The sequence below is a fragment of the Trichechus manatus genome, unplaced genomic scaffold, assembly GCF_000243295.1.
Source record: "Trichechus manatus latirostris isolate Lorelei unplaced genomic scaffold, TriManLat1.0 scaffold00049, whole genome shotgun sequence".
Classification (NCBI taxonomy): Eukaryota; Metazoa; Chordata; class Mammalia; order Sirenia; family Trichechidae; genus Trichechus; species Trichechus manatus.
Window position 1 is genome coordinate 6,026,314 of NW_004443985.1, and position 21,936 is coordinate 6,048,249.

Sequence of the window (21,936 nt, forward strand, 5' to 3'; positions counted from 1 at the left end):
GTTTAGATGCTGCATGGAGAAAATGGGTGCCTTACGAGTATCCGTAAGGTTATAAGAGAAAAAACCTGTTCAGCGATTCTTCACCTGAAATATCATGAAACATCCAAAGGAGCCATCATTTAACACTAGACTTGAATAACTTCCCTCTGATAATTTAGAATTCCTTCTACTCAGATATGAATTGTTAATTTTCACAGAAACATTGCTTTGTTTTATAATATTGCCATAACTCGTGGAAGATAAGTTTTCGTTTTGTGTGCTGCTAACGTTTAGGAATTAAACATGAGTATAAATTGTGCTCAGCCAGTCACATCGAGAAAAGTGTCGCAGGAGTCACGGACCAGCAGCCTGCGTCCAGCCAGCCTCCATTCGTGTGCTGCTTGGCCTGCACAGCATGATGAAACTCAGGACATTTCAGAGCTTCCGTTTTTTAAAAATTCCAAGACCTGGCTGGTGTTACCTCAGGGCAAACCAGCAGGAACTAAAAAGCCCCCTCTCTCAGCGGAAGGGGCAGACAGTCCCCTCCAGGTCACGGTCCCCTCACCACTGCCTGCCCGTGCTCAGCACTGCTCCCTCACTGATATCCTCGGTTTTTCCTGTTGGCATTTGAGTCTTTGGTCTCGCTCTGTGGCAGTGAAGCAGGGCTGGGTCAGACTATACCAGGTGAGCAGTGGACGCCCTACAGCTTAGGAGAAGCGGTGTGGCATGAAGGGAAAGGGCAGCTTTCATGGAGATTCATTGAAGTGCAAGTTTAATTTTGTTTTTTTTTCCCTATGAAGTTACCATTCAGCATCTAGTGTTAGATTGTATCCTGGAATTGTTTAGTTTATTTTCCCATTCAGTGCAGACCTCAAACGCTTTGATTGACAGGGAGCCCATCCTGAAAAGGTAACCAGTACACTTCCGGTTTAAAAACATGTGTTTCTTAACTTTTTTTTTACTCCACATCTTGAGCTCTGAGAAGATTTTGTCCAGCTTCGCCTCTTTAAGGAGTCCCTGCATTGTGCAAATGGTTAGCGCGTTGGGCTGCTAACCAAGAGGTTGGAGGTTCGAGTCCACCTAGAGGTGCCTCGGGAGAAAGTCCTGGCAGTCTACTTCACAAAAATCAGCCATTGAAAACCCTGTGGAGCACAGTTCTACTCTGACACACAAGGGGTTGCCATGAGTTGGAATTAACTCAACGGCAACTGGTGGCCCCTCTCTGTCTACCTGACCACATCTCTGCCTTCCAGACCTAGTTCAAAAGGGGCCTGACTTCTTTGGCATCTGCCCTTTAGTCCTGGTCTACGCTCAGTGCCTCTGTATCCTGACTTTGCTATTTGAAGGCAGCTGTAATCCCCTCAAGTTTCTTTTTCAGCTGGCCCAATTTTGTTAACATTTAAAATTAAATTATATAAAAATTAAAAAATATATGTAGTAGTAAGATAGGTTAACTTTATTAAAGCCATTTAGAGGCTGCAGGCAAACTGTTTAGCATGAAGCAAATTATCATTATTATGTTCTTAACAGCGATTGTAGCAGTAATAGAATTATTCATTTTTTCCCTTTTAAATAGATAGCTTTTTCATATAGAACATTTTAGCTGTATGCAGTGTATGGCCAGATGAGTGGTTGCTTTGGAAATCTTTTTTTACTATTTGTGTTCTGAAAATTGTAATAATGTTGTCCTTATTAAGCTTAGTATCTTATAACCCTCAAAACTGAAAATAGAATTTAGGTGACTTATTAACGGTCCTTGTGAATACAGTACAACAAAACCTGTGAAAGCCTGAACTTGTGTAAGGCGGAAACCTATCAGAGAAGAGAAACTCAAATATGTTCCCCTGATAGACAGTGATGGAAAAGCCGTAAGACTGCACCTCGTCAAGGCGGAAAAGTTGTGAGACCTGGAAAAACAAGGCGGTCCTGTCCAGTTCCGGCTCTCACAGATTTCACTGTACACCGTTTTTTTCCAGGTTATGATTATATATAAATCTGCCTCGGTCCATTTCCTTTGAACTTAGAACCTGCCATTCTGTCAGTTTTTTTTGGACACGTCTCTCTGATTTCCATCCTTCTCGCAGTGAGTTAATCTTAATCGTGTGTGTGTTTGGTGTTCAGCTGGCAGCCGGTCTGGGTCCCCAGGAAGAGTCCTGACCACAACTGTCCTCTCCACTGTGAGTTCCGGTGTTCAAAGGGTCCTGGTCAATTCCGCCTCGGCGCAGAAGAGAAGCAAGATTCCACGGAGCCAGGGCTGCAGCAGAGAGGCTAGTCCGTCGAGGCTGTCAGTGGGTAAGACTTCCTGCCTGTGACTGGAACTTTGTGTTTCTTTTCTGTTTCAGACTTCGGTCATATCGAAGGCTTTGGGATACAGATAGGCACTGTTAGAGGAAAACACAGATTCAAGGGGAATTGATTAAAATAGGGGTGATGATATGAATTAGGTATGTCTATCTTGAAAGTATGTTCATAGGGAGCTTTAAAAATATAGCTAGCATTTTAAAGCACAGAATCATTATGTAATTCACAATATATTTGTCATATATATATACATACACGTACATTTAAATGTGTATATGTTAGCCACTTGTATTTGACATTTATATTGTAGATCAACCCTGTTCAAATACTAATAAATTTTTTTTCCCTCTGTATATTGGTTAGGATATTCTCAATTTCAGATAACAGAAATTGCAGTTGAAGCCAGGTTAAACAGTGAAAGGGGATTTATTGCCTCTTTTAACTGAAAAGCTTGGAGGTAATGCAGCCTTCAGGATTGACTGATGCAGAGGTGGATCGATCAACATTGCCCTCATGGACCCAGAACCAATCTTCCTTCCTTCCTCCCTCTCTTTTTTCCTGGATCCTCTGTCTTTTGTTCTTGATCTACTCCCTTGTTTTGCTCATGCACATTCTCAAATAAATTCCTGAGACTGTGTGTGGGAGTTGCACTTTTTAGACCTTTCTTGTCTGAGAATGTCTTTATTTAGTGGGTGGCACAGACTTCTCCTAGGCCTGCAGACTTCGAACTGATGTCTTTTCCACAATAGCGCTTTTTGCTTATGCACTCCTGATGTTTGTTATATCTGACCCCAGAGCCTGTAAAGTTTTTATCTAGGCTGAATCTGCCTCTGTACATTTTCCAGACATTATTTTAAAGCGTCTACTCTGTTTTTAGTCCTTCTTTGCCTGTAGATTTTCTGTTACTTGTTTATTTCTTTTTGTGCTTGTGTTTGTGTGTTTTTATTTGTGAGAACTCAGGAAAGGGACGTATTAGCTCATTTCACCCTCTTTATCTTGAACTGAAAGCTTAAGGATGGGTTTTGTACTTTGAGTTCGTATTTTATATGGAAAGATGTTTCTTTCTATTAAAATAAAGATTTGGAAAAATAAAAAGATTTGGACCTACAATACCAAAAGCGTGATAAAGTTTAATCAACATTGAAAAAAAAATGAATTTTACTATGTGGTTCAATATTTTAACTCTCCTATTTTAAAATTTTTTTAAATAAAATATTATTTTACCCTTCTAATTTCATGCAAACCAGAGGACCACATTCAAGAAATTTAACTGTATTGTCGCAATGCCTTGTCCACAGTAACTTACTTTCAACCTTGGTTTAAATTATTGACCAGTTTTGAATAAAGCCCACATGTCAGAAAATGCAACCTGTGTCTTCTCTTTTCTCCCTGTCTCTGCTGCCGTTGCTTCATGCCAGCTCGAAGCAGCCGTATTCCTCGACCAAGTGTGAGTCAGGGGTGCAGCCGGGAAGCTAGTCGGGAGAGCAGCAGGGACACAAGTCCTGTTCGCTCTTTTCAGCCCCTCGGTGAGTACTTGGGCAGGTGTGAGGCACATCGCTTTCCCCCGTCCTGTCAGTGTCTGGTCATCTCAACAGGCTCGGGGTTTAGCTTTCCTCTTGGCTGTGTCTTTGCCTCTGTCTCTTCTCTGGTTTTGTTTGTTTGATGAAAAATAAGGGAATTGCATGTTTGGAAATTCCTTTGACACATATTTGTTTTCAGTGAGCAAGCTAGTCACTTTATAAACACGTCGACTTCATAATCAAGGAAATGTTACACAGACTTAAACTGCAGAATATTGAATTCAAGATTTTTCTTAACAGATAAGCCTACAAAATTTAAAGATAATATTTTAAAATTTAATCTCAAGGAATAAGAACGATTTAATTTGATAAACACTTTTTGTTCTTTTCAGCAGAAGTATTGACATTCTGTCTTAGATCCCTTAATTTAGGTTATTAGAAACAGTGCTAGAAAACAGTACATGACAACTTATTGAGGGGGGTTCGCATTTTTATAGTATTGCATTGTCGTTCCCCACATATTAGCTCATGTCACATCGCTGCTGTAAAACTTGTTTGTCCTTGATAAGAGAGATTGCACTGTAAACTTGATTATAATATTGTATTTACTTCAATTATAAAAATATTAACTGATGTATATATTTTTTAAATTGTTAGTACTTTTAGAATAACTGAGAGGCAGAATTTTTACATTGAGATTTTAGAACGTCTGCGTGATCTTTCAGCATTTTAACTAATAACTTGGTTTACATGCACTTATCTGTAGCCATTCCAGATTTTTTCATTTAGTTCTACAAAAACGAGTTCGCTGTAATGCTTAGTTGCCCTTCAGACCCTGGGGCGCTTTCGTAGTACGTAGTTCTGCTCCTTGTCTCTGACGTAACCAACGCCTCTCTCAGATTCCCGTGATTGCCACGCGTCAGAATAACAAGCTTTCTTGGGAAGTCTCAAAAGGAGGGGAATCACTGGCACTCTTCCTTCCCCGGAAAGATGTGTTAGTCTAGAATTTCTAGTAATTAACTTCTTGTTCTCTGCTCCATTTAGTTCAGTTATGTACCTGGCTGTCCTGTCCTGACCTAGAAAACCCCATTAAGCTAAGGACACAGACAGTGCTGTACTCAGACCTTGTAGTTTGTGCTCCAGTCTCTCTTTTCCCTCTTTGCCTCTCCTCAGTGGGAAGGTGCGAAGGTAAAAAGACCCCTTCTGCATCACTAAGGCCATATATGGTAGACACTTTGCCCAAGATATTTTTTAGTTCATACCCCAACTCTGTAACCTTTCAGTGCCCGGGTTTCCCCAGCTATGAAATGAAGATAATAACAGGCCCTGCTTTGTAGAATTGTTTTGAAGACTCTGTAAATGAGGGACTACGTGAACAGTCCCTCAGAGCACGCCTGGCATTGTTGTCGTGGTTGGCATCGTGGGTACCACTGCCGCCACCACCGCCGCTGCTGCTCCTGTACCTCCTCCTCCTACAGACTCGCTTTGCCCAGCAGTGGTTGTGTATGTTAGCGGCACGGACCTCACCGGATCTCAGGGCTGTCGGAATGGCGTAAGAGCTACATTTGTATAATGCTAATACTACAGCGTTAGTGGAAAATGTGAGATGTCAAGAACAAACCAAAATGTGTTTCTTTTCCCTTTTAAGCCCATATAGTAGTCAGAAATTAGAGAAAATTATAAGCAAATACCAATAAAAAGTAGACATTAATATACTTATTTCTTAAGAGATGTGTCATCTAGCCATTAGTTTTCTAGATCCATCTCAAAGCCTCCATTTGGCAATTTAAATTACTTAATTGTGTTATTAGAGGAAGCAATTTTCCTGATTCGAGTGTAATGTCCAATTTGGGCTGAAGATGATTAAACCTTTTAATCACATAACTTCAGAAGAATTGATTCTGTAGCTCTTTTGTTTACATGTGGACTGGGTAGCAAAGGTAGTAGATTAGCTCTTTTGGATTCACAGGTTTGAAGAGTAGCATCTCTGAGATTCAGTTGTCCTCTCCGTTCCCATTTTCTGCTACCTATGCCTGCATTCTGCTCTCCTTGCTTTATTTGTGCATCTGGGGACGTCCTTGAATGTTGCCTTTCAGCAGATGAATCCCGTAGCTTGTCGTCCATACAGTCGTAGTTACAACAGTGGCATTAGGCAGTGTGAGGACCCCAGAGCATCAGAACTGAGCAACGCTGAGCTTCTCTGGGACTTCCACTTCAATTTCCATTTATTTGCGGAACCAAGATTTGCAGAAAGGCTTACCTCATCACAAGCACACGAACGGTGCCTCTTTCCTGTTACCTTCAGCCACAGATAGCTATTGATACCGTGAAGGTTTCCGGAGATTTTCATCCACTAGGCGGTTCCGTATTGGTTCAATTCTTTTCTCACCATTGTAGATGTTATTTCTGTTAAAATTAAAACTAACTAGATACTGTTATATTTTACTAAAGACACCAGTTGCCCTTCAGGGACTGATTAAACATTTGATGTAGCATTCACTCGGTTTAATCCTTCTTTCTCTCAATCTTTCGATCATTTTCCTGCTCATTGAAGTTTGTCCTGTGGCAAAGGAGTCACTTATGCTGTAAAAGGATTGTAACCATTCTGATTTAAGTATCTGAGGAAGAGTAACTTCTAAAATAAAAGTAATATATTTCGTTAAAGAGTATTATTTTTTTGTTTCTGTATTAAGAGAAAAATCAACTTTGTTTTTATGCAAATGAGAATTTTAAATCTAAAATGCAAAATATATTAAATTTTGGTCCTAGAGCAAAATATAGAGGACACACATCACAGATTTCTAGGTTTTTTTTTGGGGGGGGGGGTGAATTACTTACATACTTTTATGATTAAATGTCCTTCAATATTTAATCTACTAAATGCAGAATTTATTTTCTGTGACCATTATGTACAATGTCTGTGTTAACGTGAATGGGGTACGTTATCTTTGGAGCAACTTGAAGACGGTATGTGCACTGTTGAAGAGCAAACACCTGGAAGAGTACCGATGCTGAGCTGTAGCAGTCAGTAGTCGTATGGCTTTGATCAAATTAATTAACCTTTCTAGGCTTTAGTTTCTCCATCTGTAAAATGGAGTAGTAACAATTGCCTCATTTGGTGTCAGGATCAAGGAGATAAGATTATTATTAGTTACTAGTTACCATAGTGGTTTTTTTTTTTTCTTCCAGCTACGTTTTTTTTTTTTTTTTTTTTTTTTTGTCTCACTCTTGTACTCGGACATTTCCTTCCATTTGAATACTTGTTTCTTTGTCTTCTGAAGGCCTGTCTGTCCACTCAGGTGTAAGATGTGCTTGCGTGTCAAGGATGATGTGCCAGCGCTCATGTTCAGTCGCCCCGTTTAGCAGCGTTCTGATCTTTAACTATCAGTAACAGCAGCTGTGTTGACTAACCCCCTTCCTGACTGTAGTGCTGCCACTGTTGTTGTTTCTGTGGTGATAGACAAGGTTTGTATGGTCCTGTGATTCCAGCCTCCAGACACCATTCCAGATCTACTGGTGCTCTCTACGCCCCCGATGTGTACGGGGCCGCAGGTGAAGGATGAGTACATTTTCACTATCATCTGTGCATTCATCTCAGATTTTTGTCCTTTTCAGTTTCCACCCAATAATACTCATGTTTTAAAATTTCTTTGTTTTGATTTAAATTTAATTTGTTGGAGAATACATCATTTGTGATTTTTTTTTCCCCACCTAAGTAACTTTTTCCCCTCCAGCAACCTTATTTGAATATTTTTCTCACTGGCGGATGGACATTATTCTTTTGTATAACCTAAATTATGTTATTTTAAAGTAGAGAATTGTTTTATGTTCTTAGTTGTGTATTTCATCTTTGTATATGTGTTTAAAAAAAAAAAAAACCAAAATGGTGGATGAAGTGTTTTAATTGTAAACGATGCTACAGAAAGCAGTGGGGGACAGAATCCAGCTCTGGTTGGTCTTTCTCAGAATGCTGGGCATGTAATAACAGATATCGAACGGTACGTCTCACTTAAAGAATTTGAAGTCAGCCTGACTTGTAGGGAGGAGATGATAACCGGAGCTTTTTTCCCTTGTCAGTTCCTGGCGTGGCTTCATTGAGCTCCCTGGTCATTGTCCGTTTGAGGATTAATCTGTGTCCTGGGTCACTCTGTGCTTTACCCATATAGATGAGATTTGACTGACTGATAAAGCTGGATTAATTACAGGGCTGTAGACTTGCAAGCCCGTAGTCTGCCAGCCATGCTTCCTTCTGTCTTCTTGGTCATAAATACATTATAGCTGCTATTCTTTACATCTATTTTCCACACATTGTCAATAATTTTAATTGCACTCACCCTTTTATTTTGCCAAAAGTTAAATGTGCCCAGGGACTCCGATACTGCTTTTAAAATGCTTTGCCCCATTGGGTTTTTTTTCCCCCCTCCCCTGTAAGGGTCTTAAACTTTTCCAACCTGACTGTGTTACATGATGATTCTCTGACAGCTCTTTTCCTTTCTCTGATGACGTAGGTCCGGGCTACGGGATCAGCCAGTCAAGCCGACTGTCCTCCTCCGTCAGCGCTATGCGAGTCCTGAACACTGGCTCCGACGTGGAGGAGGCCGTAGCAGATGCCTTGGTACCTTCTGCGTTCCTTTATCATTTGAAATGTGCCAGTTAGGAAGCTAACGTATGCGGGAGCCAGTTCACCAGTGTGGGGAAAGAGACACAAGGAATCCTGTGGATTAAATCCAGGAAGATAAAATGTGGATGCTCAGACTTTTGCAACATAAAAAACAGAACAGAATAATTAGTTCTTTATTAATGGGTCAGAATTTTAAGCCAGGGCCAATAGTAGTTGATGGGAGTGTCAGGACTATAAGCGGTGATGTCTGTACGTGGTGATGGTGTTTTACGCACTGTAGCACACTGACTCTGAAGGCAGTTAGGTAGTGTGTAAATATGCACACTGAAAAGCACGTCATTTCAGGGTCCGCTTAACCTCGAGTGTTTAGGGATCATTTTTGTTTAGGGGAAGATTTTATTTGTCTCAAGTATTTGAATTTTTTGAGCTGAGAGAAAGTATAGCTGCAAAACGCGGTTCTTTATGCCCAACACGTTAAGCAGGGAGGCTTAAAAACATAATCTATAGATTCATAATAGTTTGTCCCGAGAGTCTGTACATTGATCACTGTCACTTGCCAATTTCCCAAGTCAGTTCAGTATGACATTTCCTCTTGCAAATTACGATCTTAGACCTGTGTTTCTGAAGCATTTACCCAGTTTCTTCACCAGAACTTATAAAAGGCTTTGTCTTTATTTTGAAATACAAATATATTATGCCTCTTAAAACTGTAGATCACATCTTAACCAGTGTTGGTATTATTTTTGCCACACAAATTTGAAAAACAAGCTTTTGAGAATATTCACAGGTCTTAGCTATAATGTATTAAATTTAATCACACATGTAGTTCTGCTCAGAAACCCTGTGTCTGCTGAATTTTTCCCTTTACCTTAGCCATTTGATGTTTTTCAATATGTAAGTTAATATAATATAATAGGGACTTTGTTCTCTTGAGCATGGAACGTATTGATCCCATCTTTATCTGATAATATTAAATTGGTCAGATGCTTCAAATTTACTATTCTCATCAATATAGTTCTCAAATAATGTTTTCTAGTTTGTTTTTTTTTAATTGGATGATTTGCCAGTTAAATTCTGCTTATATATAGTTTTATCAATTGAATGGGCTATTCTTGAGCTACTAATTATATACTAAAATGTTTTGTGTGAATCATATGAGGAAAATTTAACCACCAGGACTAAAATCTGAATCCCAATAATCTGATTCTGTCAGCTCTGTTATTTGCGTACAACAGATACTCCAGTTACAACTGCCAATATTTAGGAAGAGACTTTCTGACTATTAAACCTAATCTGGGTATGGGGAAAATTATAGAGTTAAAATTATCTTTGGAAATGGCAGAAGAAGTCAAACAGGAGAAGACTTGAGTTTCTTTGCGAAAACTGGTTTTGGGAATATTTTGTCGCTTAGATATTTCTCTTTGGACTAAAGGATATTGGCAAGATTAAAGTTATATCTTGCTAATAAGCAGTTCCTTTGTATCTATGTGTATAAAAAACCTAATGTTTCTGATCATGGGCATTGTTAATAATGCCTACTTTACTGTGCTGTTCAGCAAAATGTTCTTCATTATTTTTAATTTTTCTCTTTAAAAATTTACTGCTCTCAGCTCTTAGGAGACATACGGACTAAGGTATAGACATTGATATTTTCTGACATCTTATGATTCCATAACTTTTATTTCTTTTGCTTCATCAGTTTAACAGATGGTAGTCTTCTGTGAAAAATCAAAGTGAAAGTAATAATTCTTAGACAGACGTCTTTTTCTGTACATATGAGCATCAGTAAGGAGATAACTGCCTTAATAGAGTGTTCTGTGGGGTGCTGGTCCTTTATGGCTGACTACTTCCTGCAAGTGAGATGAGGTCATTAACACTGAAGCATGAAACATAACTGACCCTGGAGTCCAGTACAGGAAATCACAGCATTACCGTTCTAAATTTTGGCACCTAATTTTGCCAAGAAAATTCAAGTTGCAGTCTCTAAATCAATCTGAGGCAGTTAGTAATAGAAACTTCGTTATAAAAAAATTATTACAAATTGAGTTCAAATCACATTTCTTTTAGATTTTAGACTTCAGAGAGTTTATAGCTACCTAGAACTATTTTAAATTACTGTTCTTAACATATTTCATAGAAATGTCTTCACCACTCACTGACCTAAATTCAAATGTCAGGTTATGTAAAGATTGTTTCTAGCTCTGACAAGGAAATCTTAAACAAGTTATTTGTTCTTTCTTGTTTTACTTTTAAGGTGCAAGGTAAGGTTGGCAGTTCCGTATATTAAATAACAAGCCTTAGATATAAAGAAATAGAAGGAATCTGAATATGCTTTCTCATATTTATTGAAGTAGACAGTATAGATACATTAAGAAAAGCATGGAAGGGCCCTCAAGGAGCTTGCATCCTAAAAATAATAGTAAGCAGAACAGGTTTTCGTATCATTCTTTGTATTTTACTTCTCTGGGAGACATGAAGGTTAGGTGCAAGGGAAGGAAGAGTAGAAAGAGAAGTGGTTAACCAAAAAAAAAAAAAAAAACCTGTGGCTGCCAAGTTGATTCTGACTCACAGCCCTGGTGGCACAGTGGTTAAGAGCTCGGCTGCTCACCAAAAGGCTGGCAGTTCGAATCCACCAGCCACTCCTTGGAAACCCTATGGGGCAGTTCTGCTGTGTCCTGTAGGGTTGTGGTGAGTCAGGTGGACTCGACAGCAACGGCTTCGAGAAGTGGTGGAGGAGGTGAGAGGGAAACAGAGGAAAGAGAAGGTTGAGAGAAGGGGGAAGATAGAGCCTCACGGAGGGGAGGCATGAGTTTTTCAATCCAGTGGACTCCTTTTACAAAGGTAATATTCTCTTCCTATCAACTTACATTTCTAGTACAGTTTCTATTCATTTACATCCTCATAGTTCTTCTGAAAGGAGCCTGGTGGCTCAGTGGTTAACGCACTTGGCTGCTAAATGAAAAGATCAGCAGTTCGAACCTGCCAGTCACTCGGCTGGAGAAAGATGTGGCAGTCTGCTTCTGTAAAGATTTACAGCCTTGGAAACTCTATGGGGCAGTTCTCCTCTGTCCTACAGGGTCGCTGTGAGTCGGAATCGACTTGACGGCACAAAACAACAGCAGTTCTTGGTTCTCTAAAACAGAGAAAGAAGAAAAGGAAGAGCCCCACGTTTCTGAGCACTTCCCCGTCCGCATACCTGAACCTCCACATAGCTTTATTCTGCTTCTCCCCATTTCCATAGTTAAAGAATATTTCATCTACTAACTTCTTAAAACAGGTTTTCAAAGAAAAACTAAACGTCGACATTTTATTATTACAATGATTAGCAGCATGCTTTGCACTGATTTTAAAACAAAAATCGATCCTTTTGTGGTCAGTAGAGATTACTAGCTATCAAAATATGGTTTTAGCTACCACTAATGAGAGCCTTCATGTGTAACAGAAAAAGCCCGCTCGAAGGAGATACGAGTCCTATGGGATGCATTCAGACGATGATGCCAACAGTGACGCATCTAGTGCTTGCTCAGAGCGCTCCTACAGCTCTCGGAACGGCAGTATTCCGACGTACATGAGGCAGACGGAAGATGTGGCAGAGGTCCTCAATCGATGCGCCAGTTCCAACTGGTCAGAAAGGAAGGAGGGCCTCCTGGGTCTGCAGAATTTACTAAAAAATCAAAGAACACTAAGGTGAGGTGTGTTGTCTTAAAATAACTGTCCTGCCCGTGTCTGCACCCTTTGACTTAATTTTTTTTCTGTAACATTTTAGAGACACTGGTGTGGGACAGGCTGCCCTGACTCATCCTAAATACAGAAAATGGTACCTACGTGTTTTTCCCAAACTTTGGTCCTTCAGAATAGCTTTAGTACACCATAGTATACTAAATTTCTTATTAATTCACTTGCTCTATTTAAAGAAATATTTTTAAAAGAAACTTTTTATTTATAAATAGGAGTTAATTTTAAAAGTTATTAATTAAAAAAAATAAAATGTACTGATGGAAAGCCGAGTGGTTTATTAAAATTCATTCCTGATAAGTTTTTCACTGAGAGGACAGAAGTGTGTATGCTCGTTTGAAGATGAAACTATATTCTTAGTGTTCATGTAATATGTGTCAGATAAAATGGAGTGAATTTCTCTAAGGACAAAAGTTGTTTTTTGTTTTAGCCGCCTTTGCTAATAGCTTTTACTTGCTTTTTTCTCCTACGTTCTACATGGTCTTTATCTATAGAATGTTTTAAACCTCTGTAGTTCAGTCCTTTGAGAACCTTGTTTCAAACCTTCTAAAAACCTAGTTGCAAATAGGCCACAGACCCCCTACTTTTAAAGATTTGAATACTTAGGTAACTTAAATTAGGGTGAGTATTTATTTCATTTTTCTTATCTGAGTCTTAGTTTCCGGGAATCATAAAGTTCTACGTTCAGTGAGAAAACTGCTTGAGTTTAGGCCGTTTGTAACAGAAACTTGGCCTTGTGAATAATTGCATTCCAGAATATTAAGTGACTGCAGGTTTGGGGTGTTAGTGATGGTAGACTTTGTGTTCTTTATGAAGTGATAGGTGTAACAGTTGGGTGTATCAGTGCTTTTTCAAAGGTGCTGCATAATACAGAGTTAACTGTGTATATTCAAGGAGCCCTGGTAGCACATGAATAAAGCACTCGCCTGCTAACTGAAAGGTGTGCGGTGTGAACCCACCAGCAGCTCTGTGGAGGAAAAGCCCTGGTAATCTGCTCCTGTGAAGATTACAGTCTAGGAAACCCTGCTGGGCAGTTCTGCTCTGTCATATAGGGTTACTGTGAGTTGGATTTGACTTGATGGCACACAACAACGTGTATACAGCCACTCCTCACCTATCGACAAGGTTAGGTCCAAAGACCAGGTTGTTATGGAAAAGTCTGCATCAGAGTTGGGCCTAGCCCCTGGCACTTCTCGGGATGCCACTGCTGGTGGACCCCCATTCTCCATCACGCTTTCCCCACTACTGTGGAGCCCGCGGGGGTGGGGGGTGGTTGTGGTGATAGGGGAGTACCTGCAGTCTGCCAAGCTGCAGGGGCCCCCCATCACCTGGCCGTGCTCCAGGCATCTACATGGACCCCCGCGCCATGCCTCTCAACCTTGCTGCTCTTCCCACTGGCCCTGGCAACTGGCCTCGACTGAACGTGGCTCCCGGGCCTGGGGCCAGATGGAGGCTGCAGAGGTGGCAGAGAGACCTCTTTGGAAGAGATTTCCGAGCCTGCCCCCAACCCCTTCACTCCTGCAGCCCCTGCTCCGGCGCCCCCGCCTCCTGCACATCGTCACCTGCTCACCGCACTGCAGGCCAGCCCAGCTCCTCCACCCACCCCAGCCAGTACCAACAGCTGGCTGCCCACAAGGCCTCGCTCCCTCTCACAAACCTCGCCTTACTGCTCCTCCTTCCTCTCTCGCCTCGGCTCCTGGTTAATGTGCAAAATAGACGGTGGATTTTTTACTATCACCGTCAACATGAAATGTCAGCTAAGGACATAGTCAGTGATGAGTAGGTGTTCTCAGGCTGAGTTAACTTGTGGTTTGGCTTTTTCCTGGATTTTAAAACATGTACGTGTGCAGAAATGGTTAAATGAAAGGAAGCATACCTTTATCAAGATGCTGTTAAAGTTGAACATGCCTTAAGTTATGAAAAAAAAAAAGAACCTAGTTTGGGATAATTCAGAGATTTGAGTGTGGTGAGAGAATAGAGGGCTCCTTCCTGACCTGACTCTGTGAAATCAGAGTTTGATGTACTAGCTGTTTATTTTAGGAAGTATTAGAGCTACATCATTGAAAATGAATACGTGTTTATCAGTGTAACACCTAATGTGTTTTCATGTACACATATCACACTCAATGAATTACTGAGTAAATCGTCATAGTATTGTTCCCAGCCCCATCAGGCTTAGGATACTATTAGGTTCAATATACATCTTAAATGGCAAAGGGAATAGCCATAATATTTTAGAAAGATTTCAGCACCTAAGTGGCAAAATGTAAGGAAACACCCTGGTGCTTACAAAGGGTAAGATTCATGTTCCAGGAACATCACTTATAAAATTTCCCGTCATGCTACGTTAATGAAATGTGATTTTCTTTTCATATAACCTTCAACTTTGAGCATAATGTGGTTAATAACAGAATGTTATTAAATGTTGTTGTATTTAATACACTTTGTATTTAGCCCCGACTAGTAAATGGCAAAAAGTTTCTCACTTTTGAAGGCTGGTATTTTCACCATTGTTATTTTTTAAAGAAACCTGACGTGTAACCTAAACAGGTAACACGGAAGGTTACCTTTAAATTACTTTTGCCTACAGCAAGATACTAATTAATCACTTCATTATTTTGGCAGTCGAGTTGAACTGAAAAGACTGTGTGAAATTTTCACAAGGATGTTTGCTGATCCTCACGGCAAGGTATGTTTTGGTGTTTAAGATTATTTGCTCGGATAGTGCATCATTTGTATATAGCCCAAAAAAAGCAGTCAAACAGTAGCAAAAACTGTAAGCCATTTTGTTTGTTGGTTTGTTTTATTATTGCCCAGAAAATGGTACTGATATTCTCAAACATGATTGAAATTAAGTGTTTGATAGGGCACATAGTTTAGAAATTACTCTGTGGTAACTCTTCAGGCTCCTCCAAAGATGGATTGTCCAAGATTGGAAGCTAAAGGATATAGTAACAAGCACCACTCTTGAGTGACATGCAAGAAATTATACTGCATCGTAACTCACGGGTGGCTGTAATTTTGCATTACTAAGAGTTTTGTACTATTTGTAAAGGAAGTAACTGGGGTAAGTAGAAAACAATTATTAAATAACACAAAAGCACAAGCTATGGCTTTAGCCATGGTTTGGTGGCAATATAAAAGAAGCATTTTGTACATTGGAAATAGTCCATAAAGAGTTTCAGAACTGTGTTCAATTTTTAATGTTGATTAAAATATATTGAATTAAACACTTAATGCGTAATCTGCATGTGGACTCTGAAATGTTGCTTTGTGTTGATAGATAGTACTGTATAAAAACATATTAGTTTATTCTGTTTCCAGCAACGTGTTTGACAGTGTTAAACTTCATTAGTATCTTCCTTTAGCGTATCAAGTGTCTACAGGAGCATTTCTAACCTAAGTAAGAGAGTGTTGTGGAAGGGAAGTTATAAGAAAAATACTAACAGATTTTACTTTACTTTTTTTTTTTTGTTATTTCACTTTACTGTTATACACATCATTTCTCCATTTTTTTCTATTTTTGATTTTCCCATTACTTACAAGACTGTTGAAACATATTAAAAGCCTACTTTAAACTAAAACCAGCTAAAGATTTAACTCCAGTGGGGGACAAACTTAGAGTCTGTAACTCTGAAGCTGAACATGTAGATAGCTGTGCCATTTTCTGCTGGTATTGCTACCACTAATTACAGCTCTAGGCATTGCTTTAATGTAAACGTTACTGTGAATTCTAAATAAATTAACTTTTGCTACTTTTTAGATGGTAGTGTAAGCCAAACCAAGAGACAATTTTGATCTCGGTGAACCTGTTTCGTTAAACAACTTTTAAATTGACAGCCTATACGACTTTGAAAATACATTTTTGAAATGTCTTCAATGAGTGATATAACTCTTCCCTCCTGGAAGGTGCAAAACTGAGGCTGGGTTATTTCTTAAAGTCACAGCTTTTGATTTTTTGGTAGAGTCGTAGTGCAGTTCAGTTGGATGCCAGGATCTAAGTAGTAATAAAGAGAAACGTTTTTGAACAGTCTCTTGGAGCCCAAATAGGAAAGCTGAGTTTAATGTTGGCAAAGGAACTAAACTGAGCTCAATTTTTTGGCCTCCCTGAAGAAATATGGAGAAGACACTACAGTTCTCGCTAGGATTAAATCAGAAAAGTGGCTTTGGTGCTTCCCCTTAGGATTTTATAACAGTATACAATTTTTAATTGACCCACCTGGTTTTTGATTGGTTGGTTTGGTTTTTCTTTCTTTCTTTTTTTTTTTTGTTTTAGTCAGCCTGTGAAGAAAGATGTGATGAGAAGACATTTGTTCATTTGGTTTTGTTTGGCTTTTGTTTGGTGATTATCCATCAAGTCTCTGCCAATAATGTAATTCATTAAGAATAAACTGGACATGTATGACTGTGCTGAGTCAAAAATTGCAAATTAGAGTTTGGTTTGAGTTTTCATATTATATCCTAATGTCACTAACCCGTTGCAGTCTAGTCGATTCTGACTCATTAGCGACCCTATAGGACAGAGTAGAACTGCCCCACAGGGTTTCCAGGGGGCAGCTGGTGGATTCCAACTGCCGTCCTTTTGGTTAGCAGCTGAGCTCTTAACCACTGCACCATCAGTGCTCCATTATATCCTGATACTGCGGAAATAGCAGGTATCTCCCCTTTTTAACGTATCTTTATAAAGTACCAACAGTTCTGTCTTCAAGCTCTAGCAGCTAACCTTTTTGATGCCTTCTTTCCTTTTCTTTCCAAATACAATTTTGTTGTATAATTTTCATGTGTCACCGAATATTTTTTCTTCTGATTTTTTTTTTTTCCCCAGCCACGTAAAAACCATTCTTAGCTCACAGGCCAACCCCTGTTGTATATGATCATTGACACTAAAGATAGAAACAGACATTCAGGAACCTGTATTCTTGGAAGAGGGGAGCTGTGCCACTGTTTGAAGGTTAGGACTCTAGAAGAAAAGCAGTGTACTGGCCCCTGCTGGGTGGAATCCCACAGCCCTGCAGATTCCTGCTGCTCGTCACTGCTGGTCTGCGATCTTGGCTAAGTGCTCAGTGCTGCCTGGTGGTCCTCCCCTCTCAGCTGTCTTGCCTCCATGGAGGCTGGCAGATGTTGTCTCTCCTCAAAATTCCATCCCTGTTCACACCCCCCACCCCATCATATGCCCCGAACATATGCCCTTGCCTGTTATCTCACCAAGGAAGTAGAAACCATCCAGCAGACATTCCGCTTCCTGCCTCCAAACCAGTAAGCTGAACCACAGGTGAGGCCATTCTTTTACCTTCCCTCCTGTTAAAATGGAAGGAGGTGTCACCTTGAAGCTGTGGTGTTAGGTCCATGATAATATATCCTGTCTTGTTAAGATGGTCTCATCTGCTTGCTCTTCCAGGAATTTCTCATGAATTCCAACTTGCTGGTTGGCATCCTTTTTTGTTTTTCAGCTTTGTTGTGAATTTATTCTTTATTCAATGTGTTTCTTCTAAAGATAAATCTTATCTACTTGCTTAAAACTCTTTAGCTAGCCACTGACTGCCCATTACCCTCAGGAAAGTGGCCACACAGCCCATCGTTTTTGCTTGTCGTTCCCCCCTCACCCTCACCCCAGCCCGAGCTAGGTTCATTTCCCCAAACGTGCGATGCTTTAACATGTTTACAAATATGCCACCTGGGGACACGTTTCCTTCCCCAAACCAGTGTCCTTGGGTTTTCTGCTTAAATAGCACTCTTCCTCAAGCCTGGGTCAGATCTCCACTCTGAATTAGAATTGTTTCTCTGTAACCCCAGCTCTCCTGAAAGCTCACAGATCAGAGACTGAGCCTGAGTTCTTGCCCCTAGAATGGACTTCAGTGTTTGGGAGACACCTCATACCATGAGCATTAGTTGGGTGCATTTCCCCATGTCCTTTTATTTGAAGTTATCATTTCAGCCCCTCTATTAACAGCTTCAAGGAGCCCTGGTGGCACACTGGTAAAGTGCTCAGCTGCTAATCGATAGGTTGGCAATTCAGCACCACCAGCCGCTGTGCGGGAGAAGGATATGGCAGTCTGCTTCCGTAAAGATTACAGCCTTGGAAACCCTGTGGGGCAGTTCTACTACGTCCTGTAGTGTTGCTGTGAGTTGGAATTGACCACAGAGGGTTCGGTTTTTTGGTATTAACAGCGTCTGGTTAGTGGTTGGCATCTGTGATACGTGAAGGTTGTGCTTACTTCTCCCCACATGCTTAGATTACCTGCCATCTCCAGCAGAATCAGGAGACTTAGACAACCAGGCTGTGAGAAGCAACCTCACCCCTTTGAGCTAGAACCACCTTCTCCAGGCTCCAGAACGCTTCCCTTCTAGGTTTTTTTAGAGTAAGGGTCTGGAGTCCAACTGAAGTATCAGACAGTCCCAGTATACAGTGCAGACATTCCGTAAAGGAGGGACTAGTTCCGTGCTTTGGGACTCAGTGTTGGCGCTGTTCAGGAGTGGGCGCGGGTGAGGTTTAATACTGGGTGCTTTCCAGAAGTTGAGGAGCCTCAAGGATAAAAGAGTCAGGGAAGGAAGGGTTTTCATTTGTGTGTTTAATTTCCTTGGCAGAGAGGCCAGGGAGAAACACAGGAAGACCCCATGCTCTTCTCCCATACTGTTCATTCAACTCTTGTTTTTCAAAGTATTTTGAGTTTGTCATAAAAGTTTGAAAAACATTTGTGGCTTTTATTTTCTAAGTGTTTTTCTCCATGCAGGAACTTTGCATTGATGGCGACTAATTTGTGTGTTCTTTTTTTTCTTTTTTTCTTTTTGCATGCTGTCCCCTGTGTTGGAACTCTCAATAGAGAGTAAGTTGGTTCAATATTTGTTGGAAACCTAACTTTACTGCATGACTGTGACATTAACCCTTTTTCTCTATTTTCTCTCCCAAAGAGTTCATGCAGTGTTGGACCCTTTGCAATCCACCAACCGCTATTTGCAGTTATGCAGAGTGCCATTCTGTTTGGAGACGTGCTTTTTTAATCCACTAATTAATCTGATTGTGTTCTTCTGTTCTATATTTGATGACTGGCACACCTAAGATACAAGAGGGTTCAAGAAAAGGCTGTCTCAATTGTAATAGCACAGACATTTTGATTCTATTCCACTAAAGTGCAGTTGCGAGATACGTGGAATTATAAATTGACTTCACTGAGAGTTACTTATTTTAAAAAACATTTTCTAGGTTTACAATTGTTTCAAAAAAAAAAAAAAAAATCAGCCCCTGACCTTCTCATATGCTCTTTCTAATATTCTGTTAATATCATCCCATAAAAGCAAACAGAGTAGCTTACGGAACAGTGATGCTCAATTTTCTATTCTGAAATGAAGTTTTTATCCCTAGTTTTATATTAGCATATAAGGAAATTGGGGAATAGCAACATCTGACAGCAGACTTTTTTGGTAGAGCAATCAAATGAGAAATTTTGTGCAAAATTCCTAACATATAGTTTGAAGATATAAAATATAATATGTATAATAAACACTTAATATAAATACATAACATTATTTAGTAAGTACTATTGACAAGATGTAAGACTTTTTTAAATAATAGTGTAATTGTATATATAGAGTACTATAAAAAGCATGCCTACATTTTTTTAACCCACTATATTCACATTATATCTAACCGAAAGAAATTTCTACTTAGAGAAGTCTTCTTGAAGGAAATAGTAGTTCAGATATTGACAGGGACTTAAGCTCTGGGTATGTCAGCATGAAAAGAAAGGGCCTCCTGGAATGGCCAGCATGAGCCCAGAGAAAGAAGTTGGGGGATGCCAGAAAGTTTATAGAGAAGAAAATGAGGTTAATCTTGGCTGAAATGAAGGGAAATAGTTACACATCTTCCCTTGCATTAAGGAGAAAGGATTGGCTACCAATTACGGGGCAAATAACACTACTTAAAAGAAAATCCTTACTTTTTTTTTTTTTTTAGAGTTTTCCCCCTTCTCATCCATTAAACGGCTTTTTATTGGGTCCTCGGCCTCTGATAACTTAGAGCTTGGTTCTAATTGGGTGGGAGTTAAGAGAATCTGCATTATGAGTGATAACAGTGTTGAAGCAGATTCCGCCTGGGGCCCAGAAAGTAGTAGAACATTGAAAGTATTCATAGTTTCTACTTTTATAAATATAGAACATCTTGAACAAGTTGCCAAAGTGTATTTTTTACTTTCTAACTCAGATTCAAATGTTAAAACAGTTATAATTCTGACAGAAAATCCTCTATTTCTACCATAGGAAAGCAAGTGGAGCTTATATATAATTGCAGAAAGGAAATTCAAGAAACAAAACACATATTGAGAGCAAAACTCTTAAGATTATTAACTACTTATTTTTACACAAATAACGCACGCCTTCTATTTTTGTTTGGGAGGTCGCTGTTAGCAAACAAACATAGAAGGTGCACATCATTTGCGTAAAATATGGTACTTTAAAAACCATAATGTAAAAAACATTTTTATAATCAATTGTGATTATAATTTGTCTCCTAATACAGCATAACTGACATTGTCTTAAGACAATTATTTGCCTGCAAGTAAAATCCAGGATGGTGTTGGATTTCTTATAAAGTGTCATAAACTTGTTGTAGGTCACTTGTTGATAAGTATTTTAATGAGATACATCACTTATGAATAATAGACTCCCTTCATGTTTTAAGCTAGTAGATTAATATTGGAACCAAGTAAGAAACCCATCAATAGAAACGGAGACTTATAGCATACCCTCTAGGACTTTTTCAAAATCGTTAAAATTTTGATGCAGACTTTTATCCTGAATTTATTTCATTTTAGGTATAGTTATAGTTATCCCAAATCATCGAAGATTACTTTTGGGGCAGCTTTAGTAAATAATGTATCTCATACCAAAAAATTTGTGACAACAGCCCATTATGTCATATAAATCTGACGCTCTGAGGTAGTTGTCAGCATAGCCATCCTCTGATTTGCTCAGTGCCACTCTTCCAAAAAGCGGAGGGCCAGTGAGACTAGATAGTTCCTTTCCCTAAATTTCAGAGACAATGGAATTGAAGTTTAACCAGTTTAAGCTGTGGTATCATTGACAGCATTAGGTGTGCCAGCCATTATGGCCCAAGTTTCTTTACCAAGTGATGCTGCATGGAATAGCTAATTGTCGAACTTCTGCAGAAGTTGGATTACGGTTCGATGCACTCTTGTATCACAGAGTCCAAAGAAAACCAAGAGAGATTATTTTTCCGCTTGGCTGCCAATCGCTGTGCCTCTGATTCCTGTATTCCTTTCTATTTCAGTTGTGAATTGTGCACAGAGGTCAATATTTCCTCCTTTTTCTCCTCCCCTCCCCTTCTTGCCCTCCCCTCTCCCTTTTTATCAACTGTAGGTGTTCAGCATGTTTTTGGAGACCCTGGTGGACTTCATCCAAGTCCACAAGGACGATCTTCAAGACTGGTTGTTTGTATTGCTGACACAGCTGCTAAAAAAAATGGGTGCTGATCTGCTTGGATCTGTTCAGGCAAAAGTTCAGAAAGCCCTGGATGTTACCAGGTAATGTTTTTCTTCACGTGTTTCACGTTTACCTGATAGCAGTCAGAAATATTTCGTTCCTGTGTTGAAAGTAAAATTTCTAAGTCCCTTAAGATACTCCACTGGTCTCATCTCTTCGGGAGCAAGGGAGAAGGAAGAGAACAGGATACAATGAAAAGATTAGTCCAAAGGACTAATTGTCCACAGCTACCAAGACCTTCACCGGACTGAGTCCAGTGCAGCTAGATGGTGCCCGGCTACCACC

General features: G+C 39.7%; 1 protein-coding gene across 6 annotated transcripts in view; it reads left to right on the plus strand.

The window, feature by feature from the left end:
- The window catches only part of CLASP2 (cytoplasmic linker associated protein 2), a 182,173-nt gene that overhangs the window by 120,152 nt on the left and 40,085 nt on the right, over positions 1-21,936 (plus strand). For 2 of the 6 annotated variants that reach the window (XM_023732234.1, XM_023732237.1), the window contains exons 20-26: positions 2,101-2,271; positions 3,699-3,806; positions 8,309-8,415; positions 11,864-12,108; positions 14,782-14,845; positions 15,565-15,567; positions 21,529-21,692. In XM_023732234.1, coding sequence (XP_023588002.1) covers positions 2,101-2,271; positions 3,699-3,806; positions 8,309-8,415; positions 11,864-12,108; positions 14,782-14,845; positions 15,565-15,567; positions 21,529-21,692 — 862 coding nt within the window. The remainder of the gene's footprint in view (positions 1-2,100; positions 2,272-3,698; positions 3,807-8,308; positions 8,416-11,863; positions 12,109-14,781; positions 14,846-15,564; positions 15,568-21,528; positions 21,693-21,936) is intronic. The other 4 variants (XM_023732233.1, XM_023732238.1, XM_023732235.1 and 1 more) reach the window with 2 other exon arrangements.